Here is a 17,296-nt window from a genome sequence, read left to right as displayed (position 1 = left end):
AAAATTTTGGCAACTATATTGCATCTGGAAGATTAATACATTTTTAGCTCTCATAAAATGTGAAGCAAAAACTCTGGAAAATATGTATCAATCCAAACTGTATTAATTATTATTAACCATTTTTGTGATGTTTTGCTGATAAGTTTTTAAAAAGCAAGTCAGAAATAATCTTCCAAGTCATTCATTTTACTTAAAATGATTAAAAATGTTAATTCACACTACATTTCCTGGTAACAAATAACCTAGCACACATCCATATGTGATCATTATTAAGACAACTTATGAAAAGCAAAATCAAATTATTTTTCAAGATTGTATCAAATACCAGAAAGTATTAATATTTTCAGTTCTTAATGTAAATAATTTTCTTAGAGAAATAGTGTAATTAAATATATTCAGTAAAGTTTTAAACTATAAACAACATCAAGTAGTCAAAATATGAAATATCATTTTGAAAGTATATTTATAGCAGAAGATATGAATACCTATGAAGATAATTTTTAACATTATGCATATTTACATTATCTCAAAAAATATTTTGACATTTTAATATATTTCCTCTGAGTTTTGTGCATATGCATGCATGCATACATAGGTGTTATTGTCAATATTCTTAGGATCACATTTATTTGTATACAAGTATTTTTCTCTCATTTGACATTAATGCAGATTTCTTACTAGGCTATTAAGCATCATTTTAATTAGCTCATAATAATATTTAATGTATGTACAAAATTATACATTGCACATCTTTTTTCAAGTATTCATTATTTTCAAATTTGTGCACAAAATATATTTTGTCTTTAGAATAATTTTTTAGGGTAGATTCTGAAAAACAAATGCAAAACTATAAAAAATATTTTAGCACATGTTAAATACAATAACATATCTGATAGCTTAATGTACTTAAAATAGTTTCTCATGAACACCAACTTCTTGGAGTAGTGTGACAGGACAAAAAGAAATCTTTTAATAATTTTCCTTAAACAAATTTGGTTACATTTACACAGTAAGTAGCACAATCAAAGGGGCCATTCTTTAAAAATCAGGGCAAAATTTATATTAGAGGAAGGACTGGATTGGATAAAGAAAAGGAAATATTTATGCCTCTTGTATAATTGCTGCTTCCATCCAGATCCTTCCTTACCTATCCGGATTCCTTTTACTTTCCCTGGCTTTGGAGTTAAGGACTGTCAGGTCCTTAAGTCACTTTAAATTTTGGCTGAAAGGGATAGAGTTCCAATAGCTTCTTTGTGATTTTTGACCTTTTGAACCATAAAAACTTAAATTAGTGAAAAATGAGAACACTTTGAAAATTTAGATTGTGATGCAATTTTACAATGTTTTACTCTGTAACTCTTTAATAAATGAGGGTTGGAATCTATTAAAAATGTAGATATAAAGAAAAGCAATTCAGTAGGATTTTGATGCTTCTCTTATACTTAAGGACAGTATAACATATTTGCAAACCACAACACCTGGGTTAATGCATTAAATTTTTCACTCTGACTACTTCATTTTGTGAGGAATAGAAATTAGTGCATTCATCCCAGCCCTACCAATTTCATAGCTTTCTTTAGGATAAAATTTAATAATGTATGTTTTCATTATAGGAATAAATAAAATCATTACTTTCATGCTCAATTTAAATATTCTTTTAAGGAAATAAAAATTTTAAACCCCACAAGTTTATTTTCATTGTAAATGAAAATACTCTTTGAATTTTGTTCTCTGCCTCCTATCCGCCCCAAAACTTTTGGGGGAAAATTACTTATTAGGATCACCTATTAGTTAATACTTGACCTAAATATATGGTCAAATATGGCAGCCATTATTTCTATGTGAATATTTATTGTACATGTGAGTAAGCTATATTAAATAAAATTAATATTGTTAATCACACTAGTAATATTTTAACAGATTTATTGAAAAGAAACCACATATTGCAACTATACTGGGCAGATATCCATCAATAAAGAAACTTTCATATACAACACTGCTCTAGAATTAAGTCCAGGAAGAGAGCATGTGGTAGAAAGAACAATGCTACTGCCATAATATCTATGTCCTAATACTCAGAACCTGAAAAATGCTACCTTACATTACAAAAAATGACTTTGCAGATGTTATTAAGCTATGGAGCTTGAGATGGGAAGATTATCTTAGATTATCTAAAGAGGCCCAATGCAATAAATAACATGGACTCCCTAGAAAGGAAGGCAAGATGTTCAGAGTCAAAAAAAGAAATTTAATGATGGAAACAGAAATTAGAGTAAGCTCTTTGAAAATGGAGGAAGAGGCCATGAGCCAAAGAATGCAGGTGGCTTCTAGAGGGTGGGGGAAAAAAAGCAAGAAAATGAATTCTCCCCTAGAGCCTCCAGAAGGAATGCAGCCTCCTGTTGCCATGACTTTAGGACTCATGACTTTCAGAACTGTACAATACTAAGTTTGCTTTGGTTTAAGACCTTATGTTTTTAGTAATTTGTTACATTAGTAACAGAAAACTAACACACATGACAATTGGTATTCCTATTCCTCTCTTAATGAACATTACTTATCTCCAGTTCTTTGTTATAAATAAAATGGCAATAAGAGTTTTTAATCTGCAGAAGCATATACTAGATTATGAAAAATGAAACACAAGAGAAAGCCAGGGATTTCAGGCCAACAGGGATATGTGCAGTTTATGTTGATGATTTGCTTTCAGTAAAACACAATGAAAATGCCTGATTTGTTGCATTTAAAAATGCTTATATCATGATCAATTTCTAGCTCACAATAAGGTTAGAGAGCTAATTATATGTTTGTGTGTGAACTTGAGGGGGTGAGTAGGCCTCACGTGGAAATAAAAATTAAGATGGCTGCTGTGTGATCAAGAGAAAGAGAAAAACTTCTTTGTGAACCTCAGAAATCAAATGTGACAGGGAGCGGTTTTTTTCACAGACACAAGTCCCTCAGTTTTAATCTTCATTTGAAGAGTGCTGTTGGGAAGAAATGTGCCTTCAAGACCCCAACAATTTTCAGTCCTGGCACTTCAGTGGAATTGCTGTCTGTTTCAAGAGAATTATTGCTTACTGATCTCGGCCTGGCAAATAATCACTTATAGTTTAATGCCTATACAGATCCTCAGCACCAATCTAAATTTGTTCAAAACAATTTCGTAACTGCAATAGCCAATAAAAATCGTTCAAAACAAATTATTTCTCTTTACCCCATTATTTTAATTTTTTCCTTTAAAAATCTCTCCTTCCCCTTGACAGAAAGAAAACTCATTAGGATTCTAATTAAATCTGTGTCTCCTGATTTGAAAATCTGAATCAAAATGGTCTCTGCTTTTATTTTCACATCATTTATGATTTCTTGGTTCACACTGGTCATTGCAGGTACTTCACTTTTTTTTTTTTTGAGATGAATGGAAAGTCACTGGAGAGGTCTGAGGGAAAGAGTGACATAATCTAAGCTAAATATGGCTCTTCTGTTGAAGATAAATAGGAACAGGCTGAGACACAGTTAGGAGGTTGTTGCAATAATCCAAGCATCCAAGTGAAAAACAATGGTGGCTTGGCCAAGGGTGGTAGTAGATATAGTGCGATGTGACCAGGTAGGTTAAGTAGAGCTGACATGTTTGCTGAAAGATTGAATGTGGGAGTGAGAAGCAGGAAGCCCAAGCTGATTCCAAGATTTTTCTGACTTGAGAAATTTAAAGGACAGAAGAACCATAAGTTCTGATAGGAATGATGGTGGAAGGAACAGTTTTGGGGTTCAGGGAAAGATCAAAGGCTAATTTTGGTCATGTTACATTTAAGATGATATTTAGTTTCAGTCCAGTAAAGAACTGAGTATGCATGTCTGAAATTTAGGAAAGAAAATAATCAGGAGATGTAAATTTTGATCTTATACCCATTTTGGGGGAGATTGAAGATATAGCATGTGTGTGTGTATGTTGATGGAAAAATTCATTAAAGAAGCACAATTCATGAAGCAGAAGTGATGAGAGAACTGCTAGGGAAACATCCTTTAAAAAGGGAGAAGGCTCGAATCTAGGGCACAAGGGGAGTGGGATGCATTTCATACATGGGAACAAACGAAGGTTAGGTGAGTAGATGTAGTGAAAACATGCAGAAACTCCTTACAGTTACTTGATTTTTTAGTGAAGTAATGCTATCAAATGAAAACCGGGGTGGAGTAGGAAGTGTAGGGAGGTTTGAGGAGAAAATGCATGACACTGTTATTTAAGAGGATGGTTGAACAAAATACTTTAGAAATATCCAAGGATTTCAGCAATACTTAGAGCTCATGCCAGTGGACATAAATTTAATTTGAAACAGGACACAGGAGTATGTATGTGGTCTTCTTAATCCATTATTAGTCAGAAAGCCTGCTTAGGCAGAGTTGAGATTTGTCGGGGGAGTATGAGAAAATGAATGAATGACTAGAGATTTGGGGAGAAATGAAAGGGAGCCTAATGACACACAATCGACTGCCAGAGGGAAGAGAAGGCACAAGGTGGGACTGGGGCATCAGAGGGACAGAGGTATGGGAGCGACAGAACAGAGAGAGGGGAGTAATCTTAGTGGTATCTAAGAATTGTTGTAGTTGGGATTCTGAAGAAAGAAAGTTCAAAAGCTGGAAATGAGGTTGAAGAATAAGATGTTTGCATTGAGAATATAGAAGAGTAAAATATTTTTAACAATAAGGATTAGTGTATGACCACAGGCATGAGTGGCTTATATAGGGGGTAAGAAAGGATCACTGGCAGAGAGGTGGTCTTGGAAATGAGAGACAAGATAGTGGAAGGATCATCTGTGTGGATATTTGGAACATAACATACTGTTCAATATAATCATGTTGGTTCTCAAAGGGTGGACCTCATACCAGCAGTATCAGCACCTCCTGAATATTTGGTAGAAATACAAATAATTGAGTTACACTCACATGTCCTGAATCAGAAAATCTGGATTTGGGGGACTATGCAATGTTTTAACAAGCCCCCTGAGTGGTTCTGACGCAGATGTAACTTTGAGAACTACTTTTACGGTAGCGCAGAAGATGTAAACTCTAGATTCTTGAAGAAATAAATTAGTATTTAAACTATACCTGAAAATTATTGCAAAGCTCAATGGGAGGGTTCCTAAAATGAAAGGGAGCAGCATTTGTAAAGAAAAACTAGAAACATGAAAAGAGATAAGGCAAGATCAAACAAAATTATGGAAAGGTGAAAACTGTTAACTGTTCATTTTAGATGACCAGGCCTTGCTAGGAAGGGATTGGTTCTTAAGGAATCCTGATAAAAACACGACTTTTTTTTTTTCTCCATTCATCTACTTTTTAATCCATTGGTACTAGGTTAAGTTTTAGAGGAAAAGTTTGAAGAACAAGTGTAGCTGCCCTGGCATACCAATTAATCTCTTCCTAATTTCTCAACTTTTCTAGGGAACTTAGAAAAAGCCGTTTGGATGCAGAACCGATTCGAGGACGCTCAGCACTTTATTGTCTTTATGGAGCACCCGGGATCCGCCTCCGTGGGCGTTTCCCACCTAACCGCCGGCGCTTCCGGCGGCGGAGCGCGCGTGGCTGACGTCATTGTGGAGCGCCGAAGGCTCTCAGTTGGCGGCGGATTCAAACGGCCGAACACAGTCTCCGGGACCCAGGCAGCGTTAGAGCGTTGTAGTTCTCCTTACTTCCTCAGTGTTGGTTAGCTTGAGCAGACGTCTAGAGGACCTCAGCAGCTGAGGCGGCTGGTGCCCGAGCGGGAGAATGGCTCTTTCGACCACGGTCTCCCAGAGGAAGCAGATCAAGCGGAAGGCTCCCCGAGGCTTTCTCAAGCGCGTCTTCAAACAACGGAAGCCTCACCTTCGTCTGGAGTCGCGTGGAGATTTACTGGTGAGAGCTCATCCTTTCTCATCTGGGAATGGGGCCGGGGGAAGTAAGGGAAAATGGCCTCAACCATCGTTGCTTGCTCCAGGCCGGTATTTCAGGCATTTCCAGCATTAACGAGGCAACTTTGCCGCTGCCGGAACGTTCGTTCTTATTCCTGACGCCTGGCTATACTGGCATTCTCCGGAATATGAATATCTGGAACTTCTTAAAGGAACACTGTCAGGAACATCATCTCAAGGAGAAAACTATCCTTTGTCGATGTTTAGGAGTACCATTTGGCATTGTGATTTGCTTCCTTGAGAAGACTATGAATGATATGCCCTTGAAATCGTTTGAAATTCAGAATGGGTCATTTTTTTGTGTGTAATTATTGTGAGAAGCATTTTTAAGCTCCTTCCCTCTTCTCTGCCTTCTTCGCTCCCTCATTTTTTTAAATGTTAATCAAACTCATTGTCTGATTTCCTGTATAGTAGGCTGCTTACTAAAGAACTCTGATCCCAAAGGGCACCTGTGAGTTCATTTTTCTAGACAATTAATATAATGCTTGTTCAATTTTTACGCCAGCCCATTAAAGCCTGTTTAACTGAACCATATTACCTGAAGCATGATGTTTTCCTAATAAGTAGCCTCAAACAAATCACTGTATGATGTTTCTGTCTTGAAGTAAATTCAGTTTCTGTGTTGAATACTTGGAATACATATTCCTCTAGCAGAATGAACACTATTCCTTCAGGCTTAAACCATAAGAAGCACTTCCTGAGACTTGTCATAAGAACTTTTTTTTTTTTTTGAGTAAAGGAGCCATCATAAGTGGACATTTAATTTCCAGAAGATCAAGGTACAGAATTCTGGATAACAAAGGCATACAGCACAGATAGTCTTCAACATGCACTATTCCACCTGTTTTTAAATTTAATTTTTTTTCAACCTCCCCTTTTCTCTCTAGCCTCTCAAAATTCTCCACTGACTTTCCATTTGTTGCCTTCTTTAAGGGAGTCTGTTTTTTTCTAAACTATTGTAACATTGTCTCCACTTTTCTCTAATTTGGTTTTTAAAGCTTTTGGCAACCTTTCCTTCTGTTTTAGTCTTTTTTTTTTTTTTTTTTTTCTGTTGTGACTAAAACACTCGACAAGAACAATTTTATGTGAGGAAAAGTTGGCTCCATTCTTTAGGGATCTAGGTGAGGCTGAACATCATAGCAGAAGTGTGTGGAGTAGGGAAGCAGCTCACAGGATGATGATCAAGCTGAGAGAGACTCTAGTTTCCAGATGCAAAATATATTCCCCACAGACACTTCCCTAATGACCTGCTGCCTCTAGCCACACCCCACCCATCTTCAATCTCCAGTCTATCAGGAGATTTGGTTCAGACTTTGGTAACATAATCATTTCTTCTACAATCCTTCTTGCATTGTCTCATGTGATCTTTTGGGGGACACCTAACATTCAAACCATAACACCCAGCTAGAAAAGTACTACTTCTAATATCTTGTGCCCTCATTTTTGTTCCGTGTTAATATTCTATAAGAAAAGGCAGTACATGCTGTTATGTTCTATCCCTCCCCTTTGGTGGTAGTAGAAATGGTACAAATGGGCTGAATTAAGATGAAATGGACTTTCAGTACAATTTTAGGTGGTTTATTCTGGATTTTTTACAGGGACTTTGGAATGGAGGGGGAAAAATGTATCTCATCAAGGATATTCAGGAATCTACCAACTGGTGCAGACAGTTTGGAGGAATTTCTCAAGTAGTCAGCTTCTTAATGTCTACTCTTGTCTGCCCCAGAGAACCGTGGACAGATGGGCTCCATGGTGGGGTGGGATAAAGGTGGCATTGAAGAGAAAAGGGAGTGGAAATTCCAAGCCTAGGCAGTGGTGGCCACTAGCATTCTCAGGTGGTAGGCATGTTTTCTGTGGTGTTCTCCTTCTCTGTATTGTATATGGCATGCATCAACCTGCTTTCTTCGTTTATGTGTCTCTGCTTACCATTGACACTTCATAATCTTACCCAGCAGGTGTCCCACATTAGCTATGAAATGTTATACAATTAAAGCAATCTGTTTTGATCTCTTTTCTGAATATGAGCATCAATTAAGAGTATATATTATACAGTTTAGCTACTGGGATGATTAACACTGTTCTTTAGAAGTTTCATATGCTGGTATTGGCTCCTAGTGTAATATGCAGTTCTTGAGAGGAAAAAATATATCTATCACCCTTTATTTTTTTTAACAGAAAACTGTCTATTTTTATGTGCTTTTTAACATGATATTTATTTATTTATTTTATTTTACACATACTTCTTCTACCTGAAGATGTCTTCACCCTTCATTTGGAAAACTAATTCTTTTTTTTTTTTTATATATATATAGAGAGAGAGAGAGAGAGAGAATTTTAATATTTATTTTTTAGTTTTCGGCAGACACAATATCTTTGTTTGTATGTGGTGCTGGGGATCAAACCTGGGCCGCACGCATGCCAGGCGAGCACTACTGCTTGAGCCACATCCCTAGCCCAAACTGTAATTCTTTTAAACTCTAATTCAAATGCTACTTTTTCAGTGAAGCCACCTTAATCTCCTTAAATGGAATCAAATTTAGCTTCCTTTTTATTATTTGCTGTCATACATTTGACTGATTTTTTTTCATGGGTTTTATTTACCCACTAATCTGGAAACTTGAAGTGAGAATTTTTTGAATTCATAGTGTTTAGCACAATGCCCTGAAAATTCCAAATGCATTGATAATATTGGAAATACATGGTACCTGTATTTGGATTGATATAGATTTTAGCAATTTACTCAAAGTTTCTTTTTCTTAACAGTTTTTCTGCACTGGCTTTTTGTTATTTTGTATGTATTATGTGTTACTTGATTATTTAACATCTGTTAAATTTAAATGAATCATTCAGTTTTCTAATGGTTCACTTAATTTTTAGATTTATCATAGAATGCCCTGCAAATATTTGGGGGCTATGGTTTATATAAAATTGAAAAGTGCAGGCTGGGTGTGGTGATGCACACCTGTAATCCCAGTGGCTCAGGAGGCTAAGGCACAAGCTCAAACCCAGCCTCAGCAAAAGCGAGGTGCTAAGCAACTCAGTGAGACCCTGTCTCTAAATAAAGTACAAAATAGGGCTGAAGATGTGGCTCAGTGATTATTTTCCCCTGAGTTCAATCCCTGGTAGCCCCCCACCCCACCAAAAAAAAAAAAAATATTGAAAAGTGCTACGATAAAGGGAGAAAGAAGTCAGCCTACCCAGGCTTTTGGTCAATTGAGACTAAAGAAATGGAAATATTTTTGTAAGTTGTCTTTTGATTTACCATTACAGCAAGCTGATTTTTTCAAAGTAAATTAGTGATGCAAAAGTTTGTCTTTTTAAAATTTGGATACCTAACTAAATTCCTTGAAACTAGTTTTTGTTCTGACTATTTAAAAAATTAAGCTGTAGTTCATTTCAGTGACTCAGTTGAATTAACTATTTGATTTCACGGATATAGGTTGCTTTAATTTTGTGTGTGTGTGTGTGTGTGTGAGAGAGAGAGAGAGAGAGAGAGAGAGAGAGAGAGAGAGAGAGATCTAAAAAGGAATGCTGTTTGTTTAGCTCGAGGAAGAGGAAAGTACATGCCATCAAGAATACTAGCATGATCTCAATATGGTTTAGTTGGTTTTCTTTTTTTTTCCCTTTAAAGTTTCTTTTCTTTTTCTCCTTATTTGGGGATATATGGAGGGATCTTTTGGTCGTGTAAGAATAATTTGCTACTTGCCTTGTATTAGGAAGTGGACTGAAGGTCACTTGGGAAACAACATTGATAAGGACAGGAGTAGTTCTTGCACTTATAGTACATTGGAGAAGAAAGTTAAGTGTGAAATTAATGTATAATATAGTTTGTGTGGTGATAGGAAGTAAGGGTGCAGTCATTGATCTGTATAATCTTCCATATTACGGAAGTTGGGCTTTCAGGGCAGTCTACCCACCAAAAGAATTTTTGGAGGTAACGATTCATTGGAATTCTAAAAGAACTTCAGAAATTTAGTGTAAAAGTGAGAGCTGAGACAAATCAGAGGTGAAACTGGAAAGGCCAGTTCAAGTAGAGTAGAGTGTTAAGGGATATAGAATTTACCCTGAGGGCATCTGGAAGCTATTTATTTTTAAAAGTGGAAAATAAGATTAACAGATGAAATTGTGCTGTATTTTGGAAGTGTTTGTTTGGCTTTATACATACTATTTAAATGCTATACCACGGAGCTATATCCCAAGCCCCGTGGAGTATTTTTGCTATAAAAGGAGATGGAATATCTTTGGAAGTTTAAAAAAAATTAAATTTCATGGTAAAATGTAAAGAGTTACAATTGGAGTGTTTTGCCTCAGGGTACTTTGAAAATCCATGAAGACAATGTGTCAAGTACAAGAAAAATATTATCTTCCATAGGTTCTTCATCTAATTAAATTTAAATTTCTAAACTCCTGTTTTCTTCATATACCACTGGAATACTCTTAAACACCTAATAACAATTCAGAGGTGTAACATTATCTAATTAACATTTAGTGAACTCTGAGGAAGTATTTGTGTGCTGTATACAAGATGATGAACATTAAGTGTTGTATATGAATTGTTCTAACTGCAGAGATTGTGCATTATGATGAAAATAACAATAGAAGTTATATGTTAAATATACTATGTTGGGCTGGGGATGTGGCTCAAGCAGTAGCGCGCTCGCCTGGCATGCGTGCGGCCCGGGTTCGATCCTCAGCACCACATACAAACAAAGATGTTGTGTCCGCCCAAAACTATAAAATAAATATTAAAATTCTCTCTCTCTCTCTCTTTAAAAATAAATAAATACACTATCTAGACTACAAATTAGTACAACCACTCTGGAAAGCAGCATGGAGATTCACCAAACTGGGAATGGAACCATCATTTGACCCAGCTATCCCACTCCTGGGTTTATACAGAAAGGACTTAAAAATAGCATACTACAGTGACACAGCCACATCATTTATAGCAGCACAATTCAGCACAATAGCCAAACTATGTAACCAACCTAAATGTACTTCAACAGATGAACGGAAAAAGAAATTGTGGCATATATACGCAATGGAATATTTCTCGGCCATAAAGAATAATGACTTTATGACATTTGCTGGTTAATGGATGGATCTGGAGTTTATCATGCTAAGTGAAATAAGCTAATCACTCAAAACCAAAGGTCAAATGTTTTTGCTGATATGTGGAAGCTAAACCACAAGGGTTGGGGTTTGGAGGAGAATAGAAGTTCAGTGGTTTTGACAAGGGGAATGAAGGGAAGGGAAGGGAAGGGGGATAGGAGTAGGAAAGACAATGGGATAAATCTGCTATAAATTTCCTATGTACATATATGAGTATACCACAGTTAATCTCAATATCATATATATTCACAAGACTGGGATTCTAATAGGATATAGTCCATGTTTGTATAAATATATCAAAATAGATTCTATTGTCATGTATATCTAAAAAGAAAAACAAAATAAAAAGGATACTAACTGGATCCAAGTTGCTAATGCCCTCAGGCACCTTGCAGAAGCAAAGAATGGGAGAGGTGTGAACAGTAATATAAAGGAGCATTACATATGATCCTAGAGGGAGGATTGAGATAGGACTTCAGTGCACCCTTTATTCTCTCTTGCTTGAACTATATGTATTTTACCTGTTTTCAAGGTGTGTGCATACAGATTGAGTAGCACTTTTTTGGTTTTGGATCTCTATTTTGAGTAAAATTAGTAATGTTAAAGAGCATATTCAGATAGTGAGGTTTTATATATATATATATATATATATATATATATATGCACACACACATATTTTATATATACAATTTCTAATGTAAGCATTTATATATGTGCATATATACATATATATATATGGGACATATATAAGAACATGACATAAATCTGATGATATATGTGTTTTGCTTATATGTAAATTTTGTTTCTGTAAGAATATATAAGAAACTGGCTACCATGGTTGGTTAAGGATGATGTGAAAGAGTGACTTATTTTTGACAGTCTATGCTTTTATATTTTTTATTTTGTACTGTTATTTGGAAATAATTACAGACTCACAAGAAGGTGCAAAAATGGTACAGAGTTCCCATGTATCCTTTACCCAACTTTCTACAATTTCTTACACAATTAGAACCCTTTAAGCTTTTGAATTTTGTACTGTTTGTATTATCAAATAGTTTTTAAAAAGGAGGTTAAAGATTATTAATTGTAGGTATGATTATTTTATGAAATTCACAGATAAGTAGGTTGACTTTGGCATGTAATTTTGTACTTCAACATTCTTTAGAAATTTTAGTTATTAATATATTTTTAAATAAATTTTTGTAATTAAATATCTGGCTAAAATATCTTCTTAGATGTCTCATAGTGAATTAAGAGTTTTGATTTAACATTTTCTGGAAATTTAAATACATTACAAGTTTAAGTTTATTTGAAATCAGAAGTAGGACTCTAAGTTTTGCTATATAGTGATGCTTTTCAAAGATGTTGTCTGTGGCCTTTGGTATACTTATATAGCCTTGTTTCTTATATTACAATGACTGCCTCTATGGATGAAATCCAAGATTGAGTTATATTAAACTGGATTCTATTTAGCTTTGTAGTAACTTGACTTAACTATTAGTAGCAAATAATAGAATAAATTTTGACCAGAAACTTTATATAATTGAAATCTGTCAGAAATTTCTTTGCCGTGATTTCAATTTTCCCTATTTTATTTTCCAGCTTTGTTTTGAGATTTGAATGACTTATGAATGAAACCTCTTACAGAGAAGATTGTATTTTTGAAAGTCATTTTGGAATATTATTTCAAACATATTAGTGTTTGAGCTTAAAAATTGATTTGGATTTTCTCTTTTAAAGGTTCATTTGAACTGTTTACTCTTTATTCATCGACTAGCAGAAGAGTCCAGGGCAAATGCTTGTGAGAATAAATGTGGAGTCATTAACAAGGATCATGTAGTGGCTGCAGCAAAGGTAAAATCAAATTTCTTTTCTTGAGTTAGAATTAACTTAAAAAATACCACCTGAGTCATTACCTCTGCCTGATTAAGGTATCTTTTTCAGCTTTGCTGTTTGAGTTGTTCTTTGACTTTTCATATTGATGGATTTTTCATACACACACATGTACATAATATGTATATTATGGATTTCTGATGGCAAGTTTAATGGCCACCATTTTATCACTAAATGGGAGAAAGTGAATGTTTGTTTGCTAATCTGTGGGCAAACAAACTTTATAACCTTGAAATTTGTCGAAACTTTCTTATTTTAAGTTTCCTGTATTATTTTCTAGCTTTGTTTTGAGATTTGATTGATTTACAAATTAAATCTCTTACAATCAGAGAAGATTGCATTTTATTGGTATACCTATATAATGTTAGAATATGATGCCTGGGACAGAATTTCCCAGATATGTTCCTGAGAACCTTCTTTCTAAAAGATGTTTATAGATGCCCCGCTTCATAAGCTTCTATGTTCAGAAAAGTGAATATACCATACCTCCTTTATTAGTCACAGTGTTGTTTATATGTAGAGCTTTTCTGTAAGAATCTGCAAGAAACTGGTCACAGTAGTTGATGGGATAATGTAGAAGAGAGAATTCGTTTTGACAGATTACCTTTTTGTTGACTTTTTATAGATTTTTATTTTGAAATAATTGTAGACTAACAATTTGCAAAAACAGTTTAGTGCTCCATGTACCCTTTACCCATTTCCCACAAATTCCAACATCTTATATAACTATAGTTCTATAAAGTTATGAAAGGTTATGAGAAATGTACCAATATGAAACTTGCTGAAGTCTGTTCAACTTGCATTTTATAAATTTATTTGAGTATGTATAAATATTTAGCACTTTGTAAATTCATTTGAGTACATGATACTTTCTTTTCTGCTGTCTGTATTAGTAGAATTGCTGGTCTAGATTGTAGACCTATTTGAGGGCCTCTGTGGAAGCCTTGGAGAGTGCATGATCTGTCAATTTTTAAAGAGGCTTTTTATGGGGCTGGGGATGTGGCTCGAGCAGTAGCATGCTTGCCTGGCATGCATGGGGCACTGGGTTTGATCCTCAGCACCACATAAAAATAAAATAAAGATGTTGTGTCCACTGAAAACTAAAAAATAAATATTAAAAAAAATTCTCTCTCTAAAAAAAAAAAAGAGGCTTTTTATGTTCTCTTGCTATTACAAACATTCCACTATTAAGAGTCACAATAAACTTTTCCCCTCTGAAAGGAAAGCAAGAACTCAGAGCTTAAAGATGTGCATGTTTAAATTTAGGTTTGTTTTTATTAATAAATTATATAAGTGTACCTAACCAAAACAGTATCCAAGTTCCTTTTTTTTCTTTTCTTTTTTTTAAGTTGGGAGACCAGTAAAGATCTTATTTTGTCTTATTTCTGTCACAGTGAAGTGTTTTGAAAATTGTCTACTTAATAGGCTGTTCAATAGAAAATGATCGGTCTTGGTCTCCAACTGATGTAATTCTAGCCCAAATGTGAGAAATTTTACTTGGTAGAGGATTTGTGCTACTTTATTGTCGTGAAATACCTGATTTGTAATAGCTTTTTGAGGTTTAGAGCATTCTCTATATCCTTCTATCACCAATTTCTAAAAACCTCAAGTTTGAGAACATAAATCTGTATCCTTTTACAAGACAATTGAAGATATTAACAGCTAGAGGTAATTATTAAGACCAAGTTTTGAGGATGTAAACATGTTTTACATTTAGTGAGAGAAGTAGACTAGTTTAGAGGAATTTAAGATTATTATAAGAAAAATATTCCCTAATTACCTTTCGAACTGGCTTTTAAAAATGAGAAAAAGACTTGTATATTGCTCACAAAGGGCTATGAGGAATTAGGTTTTGTTTTCTGTAGGTATAATATGATTTTTCATTTTTTTCCCTTCCACAGGTAATTCTAAAGAAAAGCAGAGGTTAAAAGTCAAGGAACATGTTCTTGAAAATTACATGATATGCTGTTTTATGTGGTAACAAGTCATTAACATTTTTTATGTATGGATTTATTCTGTGGGTTATTAAAATATTGGCTAGATGGGGAATGTCTGTTTTTTTGCTGGCATTGAAATATCTCAAACACAAAGGACTATTTTACATTTTTTAAAAATCTATTTTAAGAGAATCCTAGTTCTTTTTACTTGTTTTGTTCTTATAAATGTTTTAACTATCAAACATGAAATCTGACTGTTTTAAGTGGCTTGAAGAGATGCACTTTCTACAGTTAAGTTTATATATTTAGATTTAACCACAGCTGTGCAACAAATTTAATTTCTACAGAAGGACAATATGGAGTCAGATCTAGGTACATTTTAAATGTGTTTTTCCCCCCCAGTGTTTTCACAAAGCAATACAGTCTACTTTTTTGTTATGTCAATAGTAACAATATAATTATCTGAAAGATTGTAAACATCACTTGGGTTTTTTCAAAACACATCTCCTTCTCCAAACCAAAAAATAGAAATTCTGGATCAAATTGAGTTATTTTCTTCAAATTGTGTGGATTTAGTAGATGGGATATTTCCTCCTCTAAAATCATTTAGAAGTTTATTGCATATCATCCAATAGTGGTTATTATTATTATTGTTATTATTTTTAACTTTTTGATCTCATTATAGATTCCAACTTGAAGCTACAAAGGTGTAGTACAAAGAAGACCCATGTATTCTATACCCAGTTTTCCCAATGGTTATGTCTTACATACTTACAGTATATCACAACCAGGAATTTTTTTTACAAGTAGTGTGTTTATAATTCTACACCACTTTATCATGTGTAGCTTCATATAACTACTACCATAATCAATATATAGAACTATGTCATTACCACAAAATCTTCCTGATGCTGTTCTTTTATAGTTACACCTGGCCCACCATGTCTTCCACCCTGGCAAACATCCGTAACTCCTGGCAAGTACTAACTGTTTTTCATCTCTGCAATTTTGTAATTTTGTGTCATATAAATGAAATTACATAAGAGATGATCTTTGGAGAGGTGTTTTTTTTTTTTGTTTGTTTTGTTTTTTTTTAACTCAGTATAGTGATTCATTGAAGTTGTCACATTTTGGTAGTTCCTCTGTGTTCCCAAGCGATTTTTCATGGTGTGAGTATATCACAGTTTAACTGTTTACCTATTGATCGGTATTCCATTTCCCCTGCCCCCCAGTTTTGGGCTATTAAAAATAAAATTGTTATGAACAATTGTATAGTTTTTATACATGTATCAATTTTCATGTCTCTGGGATAAATGCCTGGCAATTTGATTGCTGGGTCAAATGGTAAATATGTTTAACTTTTAGAAAAGAAATCACCAAACTATTTAGAATGGCTGTATCATTTTATATTTCTATTAATAGTATATAGAAGATCACTGTCTTTAAGTTCTCATAAACATTTACTGTTGTTAATTTTTTAAATTTTAGTTATTCTTACAGTTTTAATTTGCAATTTTGTAATGGCTTATACTTGTTTTAGTTGCGCTGCTGAAACAAAGTAGTATAAAGTGAGCAGCTTAAACAACAAATTTACTTCTCAGTTCTCATTGTTGGAAGTCTGAGATCAGTGTGTCACCATGCTTAAATTAACACTTGTGTTCTGGTTTTCTTAGAGTTTTGAAATATTTTGAAAAGTTCCCAACATAAAGTTGCTTCTTCATTTGTTTTTGTTATTGTTTAGATGAGAAGCCCCCCACTGGCCAAAGCTCCTGTTAATGTAGGAATGTGCCGAGGTCAAATGTTTAAATTATGAGAGCTGTAAACTGATCAGTCCATCCTAGTTTCAGTGGACTGTTAACTGGGTGGAAGAAGTGTGTGTGTGGATGCTTTGAAAGGGTTGTTCTTGCTGTGGCCCCTTCTTCCCCCACTACCCCTCTCTCTTCCCGCTTCCTGATCCTGCCATGAGCTGGGTAGCTTTCTCCCACACAACCCTTCCCCTATGATGTGCTACCTCACCTTGGGCCCAGATCAGTGTAATCAGATATATGGACTGAGATCTCTGAAACCACGAACCCCAAATAAACTTTTCCTACTATTTTAAGTTTTTCTTGTTGAGTATTTTGTTCACAATGACAAAAAAAAGTTGAATAAAACAGTTTTGTTTAATGATGGTATATATTAAGCAAAAAATTTCACTTTGACATTGGAACTAAGACATCCTGTTAGGAAACCGCTACTCTTGGGATGTACTTATAAAATAATTTCCCAGAAAGTGACATTGGGAAGATGGTGGACTAGGAGGTCTCAGTGCTCATGTGTTCCCCGTAGAATAAAACATAACAAACAATATTGTTGAAATTATCTTTGGAAAAACTTCATTGTATAATGAGGAACTTTCAGCAACTCCTAGCACAA

General features: G+C 34.5%; 1 protein-coding gene across 2 annotated transcripts; it reads left to right on the top strand.

Moving 5' to 3' along the window:
* Positions 1-5,618: 5,618 nt before the first annotated feature.
* Positions 5,619-16,283, top strand: Cenpw (centromere protein W). 2 transcript variants are annotated; one of them, XM_076859757.2, is made up of 3 exons: positions 5,619-5,883; positions 12,792-12,905; positions 15,807-16,283. In XM_076859757.2, the coding sequence occupies exons 1-3, from the start codon at positions 5,758-5,760 to the stop codon at positions 15,849-15,851; spliced, it is 285 nt and encodes a 94-aa protein (XP_076715872.1). In that variant the 5' UTR covers positions 5,619-5,757; the 3' UTR covers positions 15,852-16,283. The 2 variants fall into 2 exon arrangements, with proteins under 2 accessions (XP_076715872.1, XP_076715873.1); XM_076859758.2 differs by having other exon boundaries at positions 14,846-16,283.
* The last annotated feature ends 1,013 nt before the right edge of the window (positions 16,284-17,296 follow it).

This window comes from Callospermophilus lateralis, chromosome 6, assembly GCF_048772815.1.
Source record: "Callospermophilus lateralis isolate mCalLat2 chromosome 6, mCalLat2.hap1, whole genome shotgun sequence".
NCBI lineage: Eukaryota > Metazoa > Chordata > Mammalia > Rodentia > Sciuridae > Callospermophilus > Callospermophilus lateralis.
This window is presented reverse-complemented; position numbering and strand designations above follow the sequence as displayed.

What these genes read in the sequence shown, in the direction of transcription:
- Cenpw (XM_076859757.2), top strand. Translation starts at nt 5,758, where the DNA reads ATGGCTCTTTCGACCACGGTCTCCCAGAGGAAGCAGATCAAGCGGAAG. An exon ending in AGTCGCGTGGAGATTTACTG is followed by an intron (nt 5,884 to 12,791) that starts GTGAGAGCTCAT and finishes TCTCTTTTAAAG; the next exon opens with GTTCATTTGAACTGTTTACT. An exon ending in ATGTAGTGGCTGCAGCAAAG is followed by an intron (nt 12,906 to 15,806) that starts GTAAAATCAAAT and finishes GTTCTTTTATAG; the next exon opens with TTACACCTGGCCCACCATGT.